This window comes from Ambystoma mexicanum, chromosome 7q, assembly GCF_040938575.1.
Source record: "Ambystoma mexicanum isolate Mex_15411 chromosome 7q, UKY_AmexF1_1, whole genome shotgun sequence".
In the NCBI taxonomy this organism is placed as follows: Eukaryota; Metazoa; Chordata; class Amphibia; order Caudata; family Ambystomatidae; genus Ambystoma; species Ambystoma mexicanum.
In genome coordinates, this window is record NC_090941.1 from 304,411,993 (window position 1) to 304,428,381 (window position 16,389).

The 16,389-nt window shown below is 41.9% G+C and overlaps 1 protein-coding gene across 3 annotated transcripts in view; it reads left to right on the forward strand.

The window, feature by feature from the left end:
- The window catches only part of FBXL3 (F-box and leucine rich repeat protein 3), a 168,279-nt gene extending 152,442 nt beyond the window's left edge, over positions 1-15,837 (forward strand). For all 3 annotated transcript variants that reach the window (XM_069639780.1, XM_069639782.1, XM_069639781.1), the window contains exon 5: positions 14,856-15,837. In XM_069639780.1, coding sequence (XP_069495881.1) covers positions 14,856-15,499 — 644 coding nt within the window. In that variant the 3' untranslated portion in view covers positions 15,500-15,837. The remainder of the gene's footprint in view (positions 1-14,855) is intronic.
- The last annotated feature ends 552 nt before the right edge of the window (positions 15,838-16,389 follow it).

Sequence of the window (16,389 nt, forward strand, 5' to 3'; positions counted from 1 at the left end):
GTTGGTATGTGTGTTACACAGCACCCTCAGTGCAGTAACACAGGGGTGTCATAGTGACCCCCAAACATAGACTCCATATCCTGGGACTGACTACTGTCTCCCAGGGCATGTAAAGTAACCATTGGCTTTACTAGTCTCAAATTGTGAACAGAACCAGTACAAACCATTATATTGTGGAAGTACTGGTAGGGGTAATTCGATTGCCCCTGGGTCTGTTTTCCAAGGGGGCACTGTCCAGTCCCCCCTTGTCGAGTTTCTGGCTGGTGGCAGTGGATACCACGCGAAATATTCCACCGGAATATTTCCTATGGGATTTTCCCATTCATTTTAATCGCACCACTTTTTGGTGCAATGTTAAAGATACCGCTGGGTTATTTATTTAATATTTATTCCCCGGTTGGGTCTTTTTGCCAGGACTCGGTTTTAAAATGGCGTTTGTGTTCGCCTCTGAAACTCTAACCCAAGTCGAGCCCTTTGTTCCACTTTTTGGCAGGCTTCTCCACAGAAGCACTCCAAATGGTGCCACTCTGTCTGGGGTCAACGGGATGTGTGTGAGGGGGATTAGGCACCCTGGACTGAGTTGCCTTGGCAACTCAAATCGCACTCTTGTGTGATTGGCCCAGTGGTGAGCCGCCCGGCTCACCACTTAGCATGTTTGAGTGACAGTTAGGCTGTTGAATTGGGGTTTTTCTGCATAAAAGCAGGGCTTTGGGGACTGGAACTTCAGAAGTCGCCACAGGACCTAAAGAATCCAAAGAGGGGAGAAGCTGAGCCATCTACAACGACGACACCACTGGTGGAGCCCTGCTGTACGAACTCTCCACTTCCCCGACGACAGAGGAGATCTTCTTCCAGGAGAGTCTTCTTCCCCTTGAGCTGGTGGGACCAACCAGTTCGCCTTTTTCGCCTTCCTGGATCATCTCGTGGTCGAATCGCCCGTGCCAAGCACCCCGGCAGCCGGATAGCCACGCTTCACCACTACCGCGAATAAAATGGTCGTACCTTTTAACTGAGAAACTCCGCGGCTGGTTTCTTCCCTGGCAGTGCAACGACCTCCAGCTTTCCGACACGTCGAGATCATCCCTTCCCTTGGACGAAGCCCCGACTTGCAACCGCTGCCAGGAACAACTGCCCCCGCTGGAGCTTTCTCACCATTTCAGGTACTGTGTCCCGCCTGGACTCCCTTGCAACAGATTGTCCAAGGTGTCCCGTAAATCCTTGACTCTCTATCCTGGGGTGACCTCGGACCTGCTAACATTACCTTTCTGACTTGATCCAACCTCTTTTGACTTTTCTGCAAAGACTTTGAGTGCATTTCCACTGTGTGATCTTGGGCACATTCCGCCTTGCTCTCTCCAAGAGTGGGCCTGGCCTATGAACTTTTTGCTCTACAGTAGACCCTGCCTTTCTTGACTTGTTGTGGTTTCTTAAGTGTTGGTACTGTGTGTTTTTCCTATTCTGCCTTTGCCCTCCCTTTTAAAACAAATTATTGGAGTGCCATCTACGGTTACGCGCTCACCTCTGTTTTGCTAAATCAAGTGTGTTTTTAAATAAATAATTATATACTTTTATACCAAAGCTCTGGTCAGTGTTTGCTTGTGCTACTGTATTTTTAGCCCTATTGTGTATTCTCTATATACTGCCTAACTCTTCTTGAGAGAAGTTTGACTGCCCAGCCACAGCTACCAGGTAAATCTGGGTGGTGCAGACTGCTACCAATTGGGTTTACTCCTTACTCCTGTAGTCTTAAACTTTTTGCAGTGGTCCCTAAGGGAACTGCACAGGTTTCTGCCTAAAAACTCTTGCCAGAAGGGAGGTCCACCAAAGGCGCAGAGAACCTTGCAGGCCCTTAACGCCCAGAGTCATTGTCACCCGGGAGACAGAACCTGGGAAGGTCTTTCTTTTCGTTAAAGGCACCCTGGTCCGAGACATGACCAAGCCTTATGCAAGCCCGTTTCTAGGGACACACATTGCTGTGGTTGGTTAGTTTATTGCTTTAAAACCATTAACCATTTCTTCTGAAGGCCAAATGAAAGCTATGTTCCTAAAACAATACTCCCCTATCTGGTCGTGTTTTCCCCATTTCTTCATAACTGACCCTCAGATAAAAAAACATGATGGTTTGCAATACCTGAAATGTACTCCCAAACCCTTTTTTATAAGAGGTTTCATATGGCTTAAAGAAGTAGTGAAAGTAAGTTTGTTTTGCTAGTTTATTGATCATCAAAGTTTAAAGGACATCTACTATTCAGTTGTCTTTATTCATAGTGCCTGTTACCAATGAGGTACAGTTTGAAAGGGAAATTTGCATTGTTCGTAAGCAATACCCATATGCAGACTTGGCACAGTCCTTTCAAAACGAATGCTGATTACTATCTCACATTGGTAACCTACAGTAAACTCTTTTTAGTGCCTTTTATTTCATCTCAGACTATTGGTGGGATTCAGGCTTTATTGGCTTATCCGTGTTTGCAGTCTTTCACCTTCCCCAGGTGGTTTGGAGTAGTCCTTTTGTATTACTTCTGAAAGTGGTATGAGACGTCCATGTTAATTGGATAATACATTTGCCTACAGTTTATGCATATCATACATATCCATCGAAGCAGCCCTTATGCACTCTAGATGCCAATAAATGGAGGTATTACTGCAGGCCTTAGAGTCAAATCTTTGCGCCCTAGTCTATCAACAACGTCAACCAATAATGAAACCAGCCATTTCAAGAAGCAGCATGTCCTACAATAGGATGTGCTACCAGAAAAAGCTATTCAGGAAAATAAGAATCCAGCTTGATTTCTGATCTCATTCTGGAGGCACTGATACTGGCTACCTCCACAGTTTTAAGAGGTAGAGTTAGTTAATGTTATAGCTTGATATTTTACAGGTTAACGATGAGCATAATCCTGCCACCTGGTTGCTAAGTATGAAATTAGCATCTTATTTTTCCCCCAATTTTAAGGGTGACCCTCAAGTTTGAGAAACTTAGCAATAGAGCCTCTGATCCTTCATTAGCTACAGAACATTTAATTGGGTTTGATTTATCTAGTAGCAGGGGAGAGTTGATACAACCCAGAGATTAGGTTTTAATACCAACTGATTTGGTCCTCATACCCCATCGAGCACTTAGATTAGACTCGCCTCTAAATCGGGCCTAGTTTGGCAATATGGTCTAGACGTCTTAGCAGGCATCATAGATCCCGATTATAGAGGCAACATAAATGTTTTGGTTAAAAACAGCAGTAAGGAGGCATATCAAGCAAAGGCAGGAGAAACAATAGCCCAGTGGATGCGAGAGAGGGCTCTGTTTCCCAAAACAAAGGCAATTAAACATTCGGATAAAATAGAGAGGGGAAGCAAAGGCTTTGGGGACGCAGATGTAGATTTCCCCATTACATCTGAGGCAATTTCACCAAAAGATCTTGGGGATGAAGCTGACATTATTCTGGACTTGCCGTTTGCACAAAGGAATGATCGCTTGCTTGCAGAACCCTTCCTTCAGGTGTTACCCAAAGAGCATGGCAGAGAGAAAGGGCGGCCATTTCTTTTCCTTAGAACAGGGCTACTATATAGAGAAGACATCAGCCCTGATTGTACTCCTCAGTCACAGATAATAGTACCCAAATGTCACAAAAAATAGTGTTAGACATTGCTCACTCACATTTGACAGGTGTTCCTCTAAGAACGGCTAGAACCCAAGCACAGATATTAAGCTGTTTTTATTGGCTAGGGATCTATGCCGATGTGAAAAACGTTGTGCTTACTTGCGCCTTATGCCAGATTCCCAGTTTGCAGATTCCCCCTCCAGCCCCATTACAACCTTTACCAATCATTGATGTGCCCTTTCATGGACATAGTTGGGCCCCTTGAACCAACAAAATTGAGGAACAGATATATATCATGCAACTTGCTCTCCCGAGGTATTCCCTTTACGCAACAATATGACCCATCAAATTCTCAAACATTTGATCCCATATTTTTCCCCCAAGTTATGTTCCCAAAGGAGATCTTGACAGACCAGGGGACTACTTTCATGACCAGACTAATCTCTGAAGTAAATTGAGAACTTCCATTTATCACCCACAGACTGACGTATTAGTGGAACGTTTTAGTAAGACCCTAAAACATATTTTGAAAAAGTTAGTTCAAGCTGATGGCAAAAACTGGGATATCATGACACCATGGGCACTTTTAGCTGTCCAAGACCCCACAATCCTAAACAGGATTTTCGCCCTTTTACCTGTCATATGGCAGGGAGCCACAGGATGTCCTTGATATGTTGTGGGAAACTTGGGAAGAGCAGGAGAAAGCCGTTTTGCCTCTTTCCCAAACAGCCTAGCGATTAAAGGAAAACGTGGCAACGGTCAGGACAATAATTCAAACCCATATAACTCACAAGAACATCCGAAAGATTACAATGATAGGAAAGCTTTTCCGTGAAGAGCTTTTCTGGCAAGAGCTGTTGTGCTGCTGGGCTCCCTGGATTACGTTTCGTGTGTGAACCTGCTACGAACTTGAAAAGAAACTTTGCAGAGAAGAAACGTTTTTTTTTTTTGGATTAGTTTCCAAAGCCCCTCCCCTATTGCCCACAACTCCATATCTTTACAAGACACGTGCTTTTGTGCGCGTGCTTTTCCGTGAAGAGATTTTCTGGCAAGAGCTGTTGTGCTCCTGGGCTCCCTGGATTACGTTTTGTGTGTGAACCTGCTACGAACTTGAAAAGAAACGTTGCAGAGAAGAAAGAAACGCTTTTTTTTTTTTTTGTTTTTTTTTTCATTAGTTTCCAAAGCACCTCCCCTATTGCCTACAACGCCATATCTTTACAAGACACATGCTTTTGTGCGCATGCTTTTCCGTGAAGAGATTTTCTGGCAAGAGCTGTTGTGGCTGCTGGGCTTCCTGGATTACGTTTTGTGTGTGAACCTGCTGCGAACATGGTACGCTGACAATTACCTCCTCTGGACTTGTGGATACCTCCTCTAGATTTGTGGACACCTGCTCTCAAGTACTCGCCTCTGTTTCTCTGCTTTATATTAACAGAAAAGAAATGTTGCAGAGAAGAAAAACGTTATATTTTTCTTTTTTTGGATTCGTTTCCAAAGCCCCTCCCCTATTACCCACAACTCCATATCTTCACAAGACATGCGCTTTTGCGCACGCGCTTTTCTGTGAAGAGCTTTTCTGGCAAGAGCTGTTGTGGCTGTATAGGGCCCCACTGCTCCAAGCATATTGTTCCTTCATCCTCGGGATACACGTGTTTATTTTTTTCATTTATTTGCCCTGTGTAATACTGAGTATTGTACCTAAGTACTTAATTTTATGGAACCATACAGGTTAACTACTGATATGCCGCCTAAACGTCAAATTTTGAAACTTGTGCAATGCCTTAACACGCCGGCCAAAACAAATCACTCATTATCTTCACATAAAATTGTGTCAGTATCAGAATGCTCCTGTGTTCATCCCTGCCCGACTGATATTCGCACATTTTATGCCCCTGTAGCAGCTGCAGTAGCCACTTCAATCAATGAAGCCAGTGAGACTACAATAGCGTCCCGCCAGGTGCTCTCTGTTGCCCCTTTAATTTCTTTTATCAGTGATACTACGATGGCTTCTGTCCCGACTATTAGTGTCTCACTGTTAGCGGCTCACAGCACTGCACAACTAAACAAATTACAAGGCATTTCCTGTCATGGAAAATCTGTATCTGAAGTTCCAGTGAGCTGTGATATTGATATGCCAAGCAACCCTACTTTGTCCCAAATAAACATTGATCCCCCGACAGAAGCAAAACGTTTTGATGCTTTAGCTGAGGACTCACACTTTGCTAACATTTCAATGCAGGCGGGCTACTCTTTTCAAGCTTCTACTCAAAGCAATCATCAGAAAAGAAGCTTCAAAAATCAAGACGTCCCTCCTTTCGATCTATCCCAATCGCCTGGGATGTTTTCAAACCCAACTCAACTCCGTTCACCTTCTTGCCTTGGCTCTCCTTGTCCTTCGAACCCACAGAAATCCTGCTCCGAGAATTCAACTCTATCACCTCTAACTGTACAAGTAGTCCCAACACTGGTAATACCCCCTTTATTACAAACTACACTAGACTTAAATCTGGCAACAATCGTTCAGCGTGTCCAATAGTTCCTTGCATCCCTCTTTAGTCCAAACTTGCGTGTCTGAGATTTTAACGGAGATAAAATTACACTTACAGCTCCTACCAGCCGCAGTTCTGCCAGGCCCTCTTGACAGGATGGTAAACGCCATCTCACACCAAAACTCTGTCTGATGATCTGTTGATCGAAAAACTCGTAATTGATCTCACTGTGCCAGAAAAAGCGAGAAATAAACCCCAAGCAAATTCAAAATAAAAGGAAAAAAAACTCTGATGAACCAATTTTGGTGCAGGACATTGCCAAATTCTGTAAGCCAGTTGTTAAAAAAAAACAAAACGTATCTTTTGCACTGATTATGCAGCAAAAAAAATCTAAAAACCTGAAAAATAATAGCAGGCTGCTACAAAAACATTTTTGAAAAAATGAACCAAACCAAACAAAGGCATCTAAACATTCTGCACTCTCCTCTCATGCATTACCACAAACATCAATAAACGGAACATTAAATAATATACTGTCTGACATAGAAAGACGTCTTATGCAGTTGGAAAAATCGATGAATTCACAAATTTCAAAACCAACTTCTCTGCCTACCTTTGCACTCCAAGATTCTGCCCAGTCAACCTGTACAGCAGGTCCTCCGCAAACCCATCCTAGGGTCATCTACGCAAGATCCTTTGAACTACCACAATCCCAAATAATATCCTATGGCCCGAATGCACAGGCATTGCCACACTTACCCTCAGCTTTTAGAAAATCGATTGAAGTCTCAAACTATCTTGACTCAGCAACCTCAAGTAAAACAACTTTCACACAACGAAATACCCTCTCAATCTGTGTCAAACAACCACAATAAGTTTATAACTACTACAAAAGGCAAGGCCGCTGCTATTGGACCTAGCTATCACACCCTGATTATAAAATGCAGACCTGGTCCGTATGATATGTTTGACTTGAACAGTTCATCTGTTCTGAATATCTTTGCAGACATCCCCTCACTCGAAGATCTGACCTCGCTTGATATTGATAGAGTGGAATTTCTAGACGATTCAACCCTCACTAGTGCAAGGTTGTGGATTAGATCGAGAGTTATTTTAAATCTGATCTGGCAAGCAAGACAGGACATCTTTGACCTGGGCTTTACAATGTCGTATGAAACCTTTCAGAAAGAACAGGCAAGTCAGAAAACACAAGCAAATGTGTATCCAAGACATCCTAAACTTATGGGCTCTGATCTAATGACCTGTAGGAAACCCCGTAATGAGCCATGATCATTATCGCTACATCCTAAACAGCATCCCAACTAACACTACACAAGGCTTTGCCTCTCTTTTAAATAATCAGCAATCCAGTCTACATCTTTACGACATTATAGCCATTCAAGAGACTTGGCTAATAGACATCCCTGTTTGGGACAATTTTGAACTTGTATCGCTGAAGGCAATTAAACAAGCCAAAGGTAGACCGAAGGCTGGCCTGCTCACAGCAGTAAGGAAGTCATCCGGCCTTGCAATTATGGAATGGGCTACCCTTAATGACTATATGCACTTAGTTAAAATACACACCAGTTCACATACTATTACTCTTAACATATACTGGAACCGAGCTGCACTGCAGACTATTGACTTGCTGATATTGAGCTCCTTCTCAATTTAATTGCCTTGGATAATACAACATGCTCGACCTTGGTAGTGGGAGATTTAACTTTACACTGCTTCCAGGAAAACTCTCAACAAGAATAAAAGATTTTTTAGAGTTGGTCGGACATTATGGCTAATAACTATTTGCACATGGCCAATGGCTCAATAGAAGGGGAAATCCCGCATCGACAGAAATGGTACCATCAAAAATCCACCACAGACTATATATATCGATTCCAAGACGTTCATATTACCAACTGATCTTTACATGGTCGCATGACATTCCTTTCATGCAATCTGAATATTTAAAAACGACATATGCAATAAATAGTGGACGGAACAGGTTACTTTTAAAAGAAGACTCCTTACATAGTCTCCTTTATTGTTTGAAATGTAAGGTTGTGCAATCCCGCCTTATAATGGCAGCGGAGGGCTCGTATGTTGATGCACTCCAACTGTTCTCATGTTTTTTAACACAACCACGTCTCTGACCCCGAGTAGAAATTCTGAAAGTCTATTCTGCGGAAGGAAATCAGATTCCATCAAAAGTCCAAACTATGTGGGTACCAGAATAAGATCAGACATCTAAGAACAACATATAAAAATTGGATAATAGCGAGTAAATCCCTCCTCTTCCAAAATGATAGCGAAGACATGCTGAGAGCACTCGCTGCTAAAAAAACTCACAAGGTATATGGTTGCTCCTAAATAAACCTACTCACCCCTCACAGATCGCCTTACAAATTAACCCTGTAAGCGAGCAAAAATGGATCTCATTTTCTAAAACTATACGTGTCTCCCAATACTACCCTGGCAACAATGAAGGAGAGGTGGATTCCTATGCCCGGTTTAGACTTAAAATTTGACCAAGATGATATTGAATTTTATATCTCCAAGCTCAAAAGATTAAGGGCCCCGGGCCCTGATGGCCTGTCAAACGTAATAATTAAATCAAACCCCAAACTGTGGGCTCAGATTTTGTCCATCATTTTTAATGATGTCCTTAATTCTGGTAAAATTCCCTCCTCTTGGCGAAAATCGGTAATTGTCCCCATTTTTAAAAAAGGTGACCGACAGCAGCCTCAGAGTTGCCACCCAATTATGCTGTTGGACGTCCCAGGGAAGTTATTCTCTAGACTTATCGTACGGGACTTTACTCAGTGGTTAGTGCAAAATGAACTGAACGACACACATCAAACAGGGTTTATCCCTGGTGCTGGGACTGCTATAAATCTAACAACAATTACTGCAATACTTCAGCAGGCTCAGTACTCGAAACAGAGCATTTATTTTGCCTTTGTTAAGTCCGCGTTTGACTCAGTCAGTCGTGAACTCTTGCTGAATAAGTTATTAGCGGCGCGATGTCCACCATCCTTAGTTGACCTGATTTCACAACTAAATTTTGATATGTCAATCTGTGTAAGATTGAACATGCAAGGACTTCTGTCTGCTCCTATCTGGACCTTTCGCGGCCTTTAGCAAGGCAGCGTCCTGTTGGCAATTTTATTTAATTTCTTCATCCATGACCTACGAAGGAATTTTTCAGACTTAATTACTGATCCCCCGCGACTAGGCAATGAGGGGGGTTTCCTGGCTCCTCTATGCAGACGATCTCGTCCTGCTATCCAAGACACCGGTTTGCCTTCAAAAATTACTCTCTGCTCTAGAGCAATATGCCCGTACAAACGACTTAGAAATCAACACAAATAAAACTAAGGTACTACGTTTACAAAATATAAAACATCTAGATCTACTAGTTTTAAATGGCACCTAGACACTAATATACTGGAGACCGTAAATGAGTATAGATACCTAGGTGTTAGAATCAATGATTATCGGAACGACGATCCATATGTCTCTGAGTTAAAAAGAACTTCTGCCTGTGCTTTGCAAGCGATTCGCATACAGGGAAAATTTGGGAAGTTTTCTAGCCAACCAGATGTCACCTTTTTATATGCAAAAGGTGTCGGCCATAATTTTGTACGGAAGCGAAACTAAACCAATAAAGAACCTTATTTTTTGGACCAGACTTGAAGGTCTTTACTGGAAGAGAGTATATAATCTACCGATTAGCCTTCCAAAGTGTCTTTTAAGACACGAATTAGGCCTTCCGTCATTACATGTTATGGCCAATTGGAAATTACTTGCGCTATACCGCAAGTTTATTCTCTTACCCGACCTTAACTTTGTCTCTATAACGTCAAAACTTGCGAAGTACATGCTGGATTCTTCTCATATATACCCACGATCATGGCGTAATCTCGTAAACTCGTTGATGGTTTCAGCAAATTTCTCAAACTCTCTTGAAAAAAAATCCTACCCGTGCAAAATCAAAGCTATGGTGGCTAGAATGGAGTACCACAATGGCCTACTGTAAAAATTACAAAACCTTTAGAGAAAATAAGTTTGGAGTAAAGAAATTGAAAACAACTGAAAAATATCTATTAAAATTCCCACAACCAAAGCTATGAAATACTTTCCTATGATTTTGTTTAAATTTGTGTCTAAGCAGAGACCTTCAGGCCTCAAGAAAACAGCTGGATAGTCAAGAGAATTTCTGTAGATTTTGCTCTAATCGCCTGATTAACAAAACTATGCAACATCTTGTAAGCGAATGCCCGGCTTTACTAAACCAGCAAATTCTTCTATTCAAACCGCATCTTCAAGACCAGACAATCCTCACTTCTGAGGAATTATGGAAGAGACTTTTCCATGCAAATTCAGCCCGCTTGCAAATTGCAATTGTAAAATATATACAGCTACTCGACTTAGAAGCAGAACCGCTTTTGCTACAATGCAAAGAGACTTGAACCATTATATGGATATTACTGTTTAAAATACGATCACTATGGTCGGCATAATTCCTATGTAATGGAAGCCTTAGCAGACATGGAAACCGACCCTGTGAGCCAGTCATAGACATTAGTTTTGTCTCATGTAGGATGTGTTAATGATTAAGCCCTAGTCTATGAGATGCGGCCCCTTCTCTAAGTACGGTATAGCTTGTCTGTTTTTTGATTTGCTTGAGTAACTTGTAATATTGTTTGAGAGATCTACAACACTGCAACATTTACCAGCCCTAAAATTGGGCTGCCCTATCTAGAGAACAGTTGTAATAGGAGTCTCTTAACCGAATTATGCTTATTTGTACTTGTATTTGATATTTAAGCACTTAAATTACCTTCACTTTTTTCTTTTATCTAAATTGTACATAATGAATTGTTTTTTATAATAATTATATTGAAAAGTTGTATAACAACTATATCAATAAAACAAAAAAAGCTTTGCTTAGATCCTTTTCCATTGGACAAAAGGTCCTTGTTCTCCTTCATTCATCTGAGAATAAGATGTTGTCCAAATAGCATGGACCCTATGAAGTGATAGAACAAACAGGGCCATATGTGTATCGAGTATCACAACCTGAACCAAGAATTAAGACCCATATATATCATATAAACCTCAAGGAGTGAAGGGAAAACCCTGTTGAAAATGCCACTGTAGTATTGACTAGTCTGTTGTCCGAAGAATCAAATAAGAAGTCTGATTTCACCCAATCTGCCTCAAAACCGAAAGGAAGGTCTGTTAGACCTCCTAGAACAGTTCCCTGATGTCTTTAGAACTGAACCAGGACGAGTCTTGGGGGTATTTCACTATATCCATACAACTTCAGGAAAAGTGGTCCATTTAAAACCCTACCGAATACCTGAGTCTAGGAAAGACATCATCATAGAAGTGGTGGAAAACATGCAAAGAGACGATATCATTGAACCATCTCTGAGCCCTTTGTCCTCTCCGATAGTACTTGTTGCCAAGCCAGATCAATCGTGGAAATTAAAAAGGTTAACGCAGTCTTCCAATTCGACAGTTACCCTATGTCAAGGATAGACGATCTGATTGATCAATTGGGAGCTGCCGATTTCCTTTCCATGATTGATCTGACAAAGGATACTGGCAGGTCAATGTTAATCCAGAGGACAAGGAGAAAACAGTGTTTTCCACACCCATTGGACTTTTTCAGTTCGGGCTACGCAGGCCTCCGGCCATCTTTCCAAGTTCTCCGGTTTACGCATTTTTCTGTGGAGCCTACATGGATGATATAATCATCCACAATAGAACGTGGGAAGAACATTTACACCACTTATAACTAGTTACCAGAGCATTGAGAAAGGCCAGGCTCACAGCAAATCCAAAGAAATGTCACTTGGCACAATCAGCAGTCAAGTAACTTGGATTTTTTGTTGGCAATGGGCTAGTTCACCCCAAGACTGAGAAAGTAAAAGCAGTCAAGGAAACACCAATACCCAAAACAAAAAAGACCTAAGAGCCTTTCTGGGCTTAGTGGGGTATTTCAGACGATTCGCCCCAGTTACTCATCCATTACGTCTTGCCTCACTGATAAACGCAAAAATGCAGAACCCCAAAAGGTAAAATGGACAGAGGAATACCAACTGTGTTTTGATTAACTTAAGCACATTCTATGTAGTGAGCTGGTATTGAAGGTGGCAGATTTCAACAGGGATTTTATTTTACATACAGATGCTTCACACGTTGGGTTATGGACAGTTCTTTCACAAGATCACGATGGTATTGAACCCCCTATTCTTTACATTAGTAAAACATTGTTTCCACTGTAAAAGAACTACACCACTATTGAGTTGGAGGCCTTGGAAATAAAGTGGGCAATAGCCTATCGTATGTATTACCTTACTGGTGGAAAGTTTAGATTGGTCACAGATCATGCTCCATTGACATGTATGAGCCTCCGCAAGGATAACAATGCACAAATCATGCGCTGGTTCTTAGACCTGCAGCCCTATTGTTTTAAGCTAGAACACTGAAAAGGAAGAGAGTAGGGCAATGTAGACAGACTTCCTTTCCCATTTTCCAATATGGACTGAGAGAACCAGCTGCATTAGGGGAAGAGTATGTGATGAATCCAGTGTAGTCCTCGCTGATTTCCTGGCGGTGACCTCTTCCCATTAGGCCAGGGGACGGCAGCCTCTACCTGATCCTGACACTGAGGGCAGCTACATGAGGGAGGATCACATGGGAGGAGACAACCTCTGGGAGATGTCAAGGCTTCATTGGGTGAGACATGGTATCCCCCATTTTCCCTTGAAAACAACCCTCCCATATTCAAAACCCTCATGGCCTGTTGTCATACAACTACTCCTACGCCTATGAAGAATAGAGAAAACCTTTTCACCAAGCCTATTGCCCAACCTTCCAATTTTGGTCTGCCATGTAAAACCTATGAAACCACTTTTTCCAGTTCCACCCATTAAGCATCATAACTGACTATCCATTGAAAACCTTTGAAAATATTTATCCAAGACTTTGAGTCAATTGTCAACAATGGAGGCTACAAGTCCAGCGAGCGCTCTAGTTGTTGCTTGCATACACATGTTCCTGGGAAATTTAAGCAGAGAGTCGAGGTCTGCTGCTGCGGCTACTGGCGGGAGAGAGCGGCAACTCTCTGTGAGGAACGAGAGATAGGTCTGGGGCGGCTCACCGCCGAAGAAGATGGAAGCTGCTGCACCAGGACCCGCTGTGGTAACGCCAGGAGCCGGTCAGAGACACCTGGGCGTTCACAGGTGACAGAAGGCCATGCTTCACTTACCGGAGCCAAGAAGGAAGCAGACGTGTCAAGTGAAAGCCGCGGGAGAACGAAGTAGAGGCGGTTGCGAGAAGGACGCAGCTGGAAACCCTTCACCAACAAGAGCCGGTGAGACCTCCCAGAGGCAGCAGGGTTACCGGGAGGTATCGACGACCATGCCAAAGGCGCACATAATTGTGAACAGCGTAGCTGAGGGAGAGAAAGCGAACTGACATGCTGTTAAAGGGGGAAGTAAACTACGAACAAACCCTTTACAAATATGTGACTGTACACAGTGCACATACATGGGAAACCTAGATAGGATAATATATCAGGAGGATACATTATCCAACAAAATATAAATGCAACTCTGGGAGTGGGCAAAGACCCCGTATGAACAGAAGTCCTGGCAGGAGAGTATACCAGGCAATTACAAGTGTGTGAACCTGAAGCCCTGCCATGTTAGTACACCAGGCAATTAAAGGATTGTGTTGATTAGATCCAAAGAAGTCCTGAGAAGAAGTATCAGGACTGAGGAAATGGATTGCGTTAGCAACAATACCTGGCAGAAAAGTATACCAGTTATACTGAAAGAGACAACATAACAAAGCCAGACACCTGTGTGAAAGTGGTGTTGTAGGCCAAGAAAATCTTAATGAACTGTTTGAAAAACCTCAGAGGAAAGAAGAATCCAGGGGAAGGGAACCAAGGTTAAAGACATTTCCATCTTTACCTTAGAGTTACGTTTCAAGTGTGAAGGTCAGAATAGAACTTTGGACACCAGACAGTTTTGTTTGGACATTGTGAAACAGACAGATCCTTAGTTTTCTGGTTTAGGCACTGGAAATTCCTCTGAGAGGCATTTTCTCAACCCCTTTCATTTCCAATAAACAAAAAGTCTTTAACCAAAATCATGGCTAACTTGTGTCCAAGTTTTATTTCTGATTCCTCACACTCATCATAACAACCATAGCATGTCCAGTTCTCGAATATAACAGTGTTTGTACTGTCACATTAATCCTGTCTAAGTTTTCTACATATTATGTTAACGTACATATAAGTACAGTTGGGCAAGATGTGTTGTGTACTGCTTGTGAACTCAAAACAAGCACCATATACTATAGTTGCAAGAATTAGTTGCGTGATTATTAAATTCTTGAATCAAAAGGCTGACTGCATGACCATGTCTGATGCATCTTCCCACCCACCCCATTGTTGAAACGCCAATTGAATCATTATCCACAAAAAAGAAGTTGGTAAATAAACTGACGTTTCTATTGTGTGTTAACCACTTGTTTGTGAGACAAGTAAAATGTTGTAGACTTTTTTAGACCACACCAAATCCATTCAACTTTGATTAGATCTTTTCTTATCTAGACGGTGTCAAGAGTGCTTATTTAAATTGGCTAAGCAGACAGTCCATATAAACCTCTAGAACCTATTTTAATAACATTCCTGGAAACTCACCTGTCTCTGATGTACTCATTTTTAATTATGTTTTTCTCCGATTAGGTATTCTTTGTGTGGCTGACCAGTGCCATGGCTTACGAGAGCTTGCTTTGAACTACTATCTGCTAAGTGATGATCTATTACTTGCTCTGTCATCTGAGAAACATGTCAGATTGGAACATCTCCGGATTGATGTAGTAAGTGAAAATCCGGGACAGACTCACTTTCATACAATTCAGAAGAGCAGCTGGGACGCGCTCATCAAGCATTCACCCAAAGTGAATTTGGTTATGTATTTTTTCTTGTACGAGGAAGAATTTGACCCCTTCTTTCGATATGAAACACCGGCTACTCACCTTTACTTTGGCAGATCAGTAAGCAAAGATGTTTTGGGGCGAGTTGGGATGACTTGTCCTCGATTAGTTGAACTGGTTGTCTGTGCCAACGGATTACGGCCTCTGGATGAAGAGCTCATTCGGATTGCAGAGCGTTGCAAGAATCTAACTGCAATTGGGTTAGGCGAGTGTGAGGTTTCCTGCAGTGCCTTTGTCGAGTTTGTGAAAATGTGTGGTGGCCGACTTTCCCAGCTGTCCATAATGGAGGAAGTACTCCTACCCGATGAAAAATATAGCTTGGATCAGATTCACTGGGAAGTGTCAAAGCATCTGGGCAGAGTCTGGTTTCCAGACATGATGCCCACTTGGTGAAGTTTCACGCAGAACTTTCTTTGTACAGAGTGTAATAGAGCACAGTAAATCCAGAGTATAATAATTACCTGTCTATTCCAAAAATCAAGGTTTGTTTTATTTCAAAAGTGTAATTTCAGTGCTTTGTTGCATATAGACGTTTTTTTATATTTTCTGCAGCATTCCCAAAACAAGATATCTGTGAGTGGAAAAAAGTACAAGGAAACTTTGTTTGAAAATAACATTTTGTTTTCCGTATGTCCTATTCAAATCATGTATTTTATGTAAAACCATTGTCGGATTCATATTATTAAGCAGGCAACTATAAAATTAATTTTAATAAAAGATTACCAAGTGTGTTTTCTTTGCAATGTATTGTTAAAGAACACAAAACATTTGTGTTCTCCGTTGCAGTGTTCAATCCTTCTGTAGGGTACTACAATGACATTGGAAGTTGCAGTCTGGGTATTACCCAAATTGTTCGTTTACAATTGTTCGAATAAACAGTTGACCGAATTTAAAGGGTCACAATTGACCTTTTCACAATTGACCGAAAAAAAGAAAATATATATATATATATGTATATATGTATGTATATATATATATATATATATGGGTTTGGCGTTGGGTGGGGGGGTTTCCCCCCACATATATGGTACAATTGACCTTCGCAATTCGGTCAATTGTGAAAAGGTCAATTGTCATTCGAACAGTTGTAAAACGAACAATTTGTATACAACCGCAGTCTGACAGATTTTCTGACTTAGGCTTTTATATCACGCTACATGTAGTCTAGCCTCTATGTGCAGGGCAAGGTATCGAATCCATGCTGCTTATCGTTGCCTTGCTTTCAAGACAAGCATGTTGCCCCTGAGCTATCCTTCCTGGCCTGGAGTAAGGTTTCTTAAATC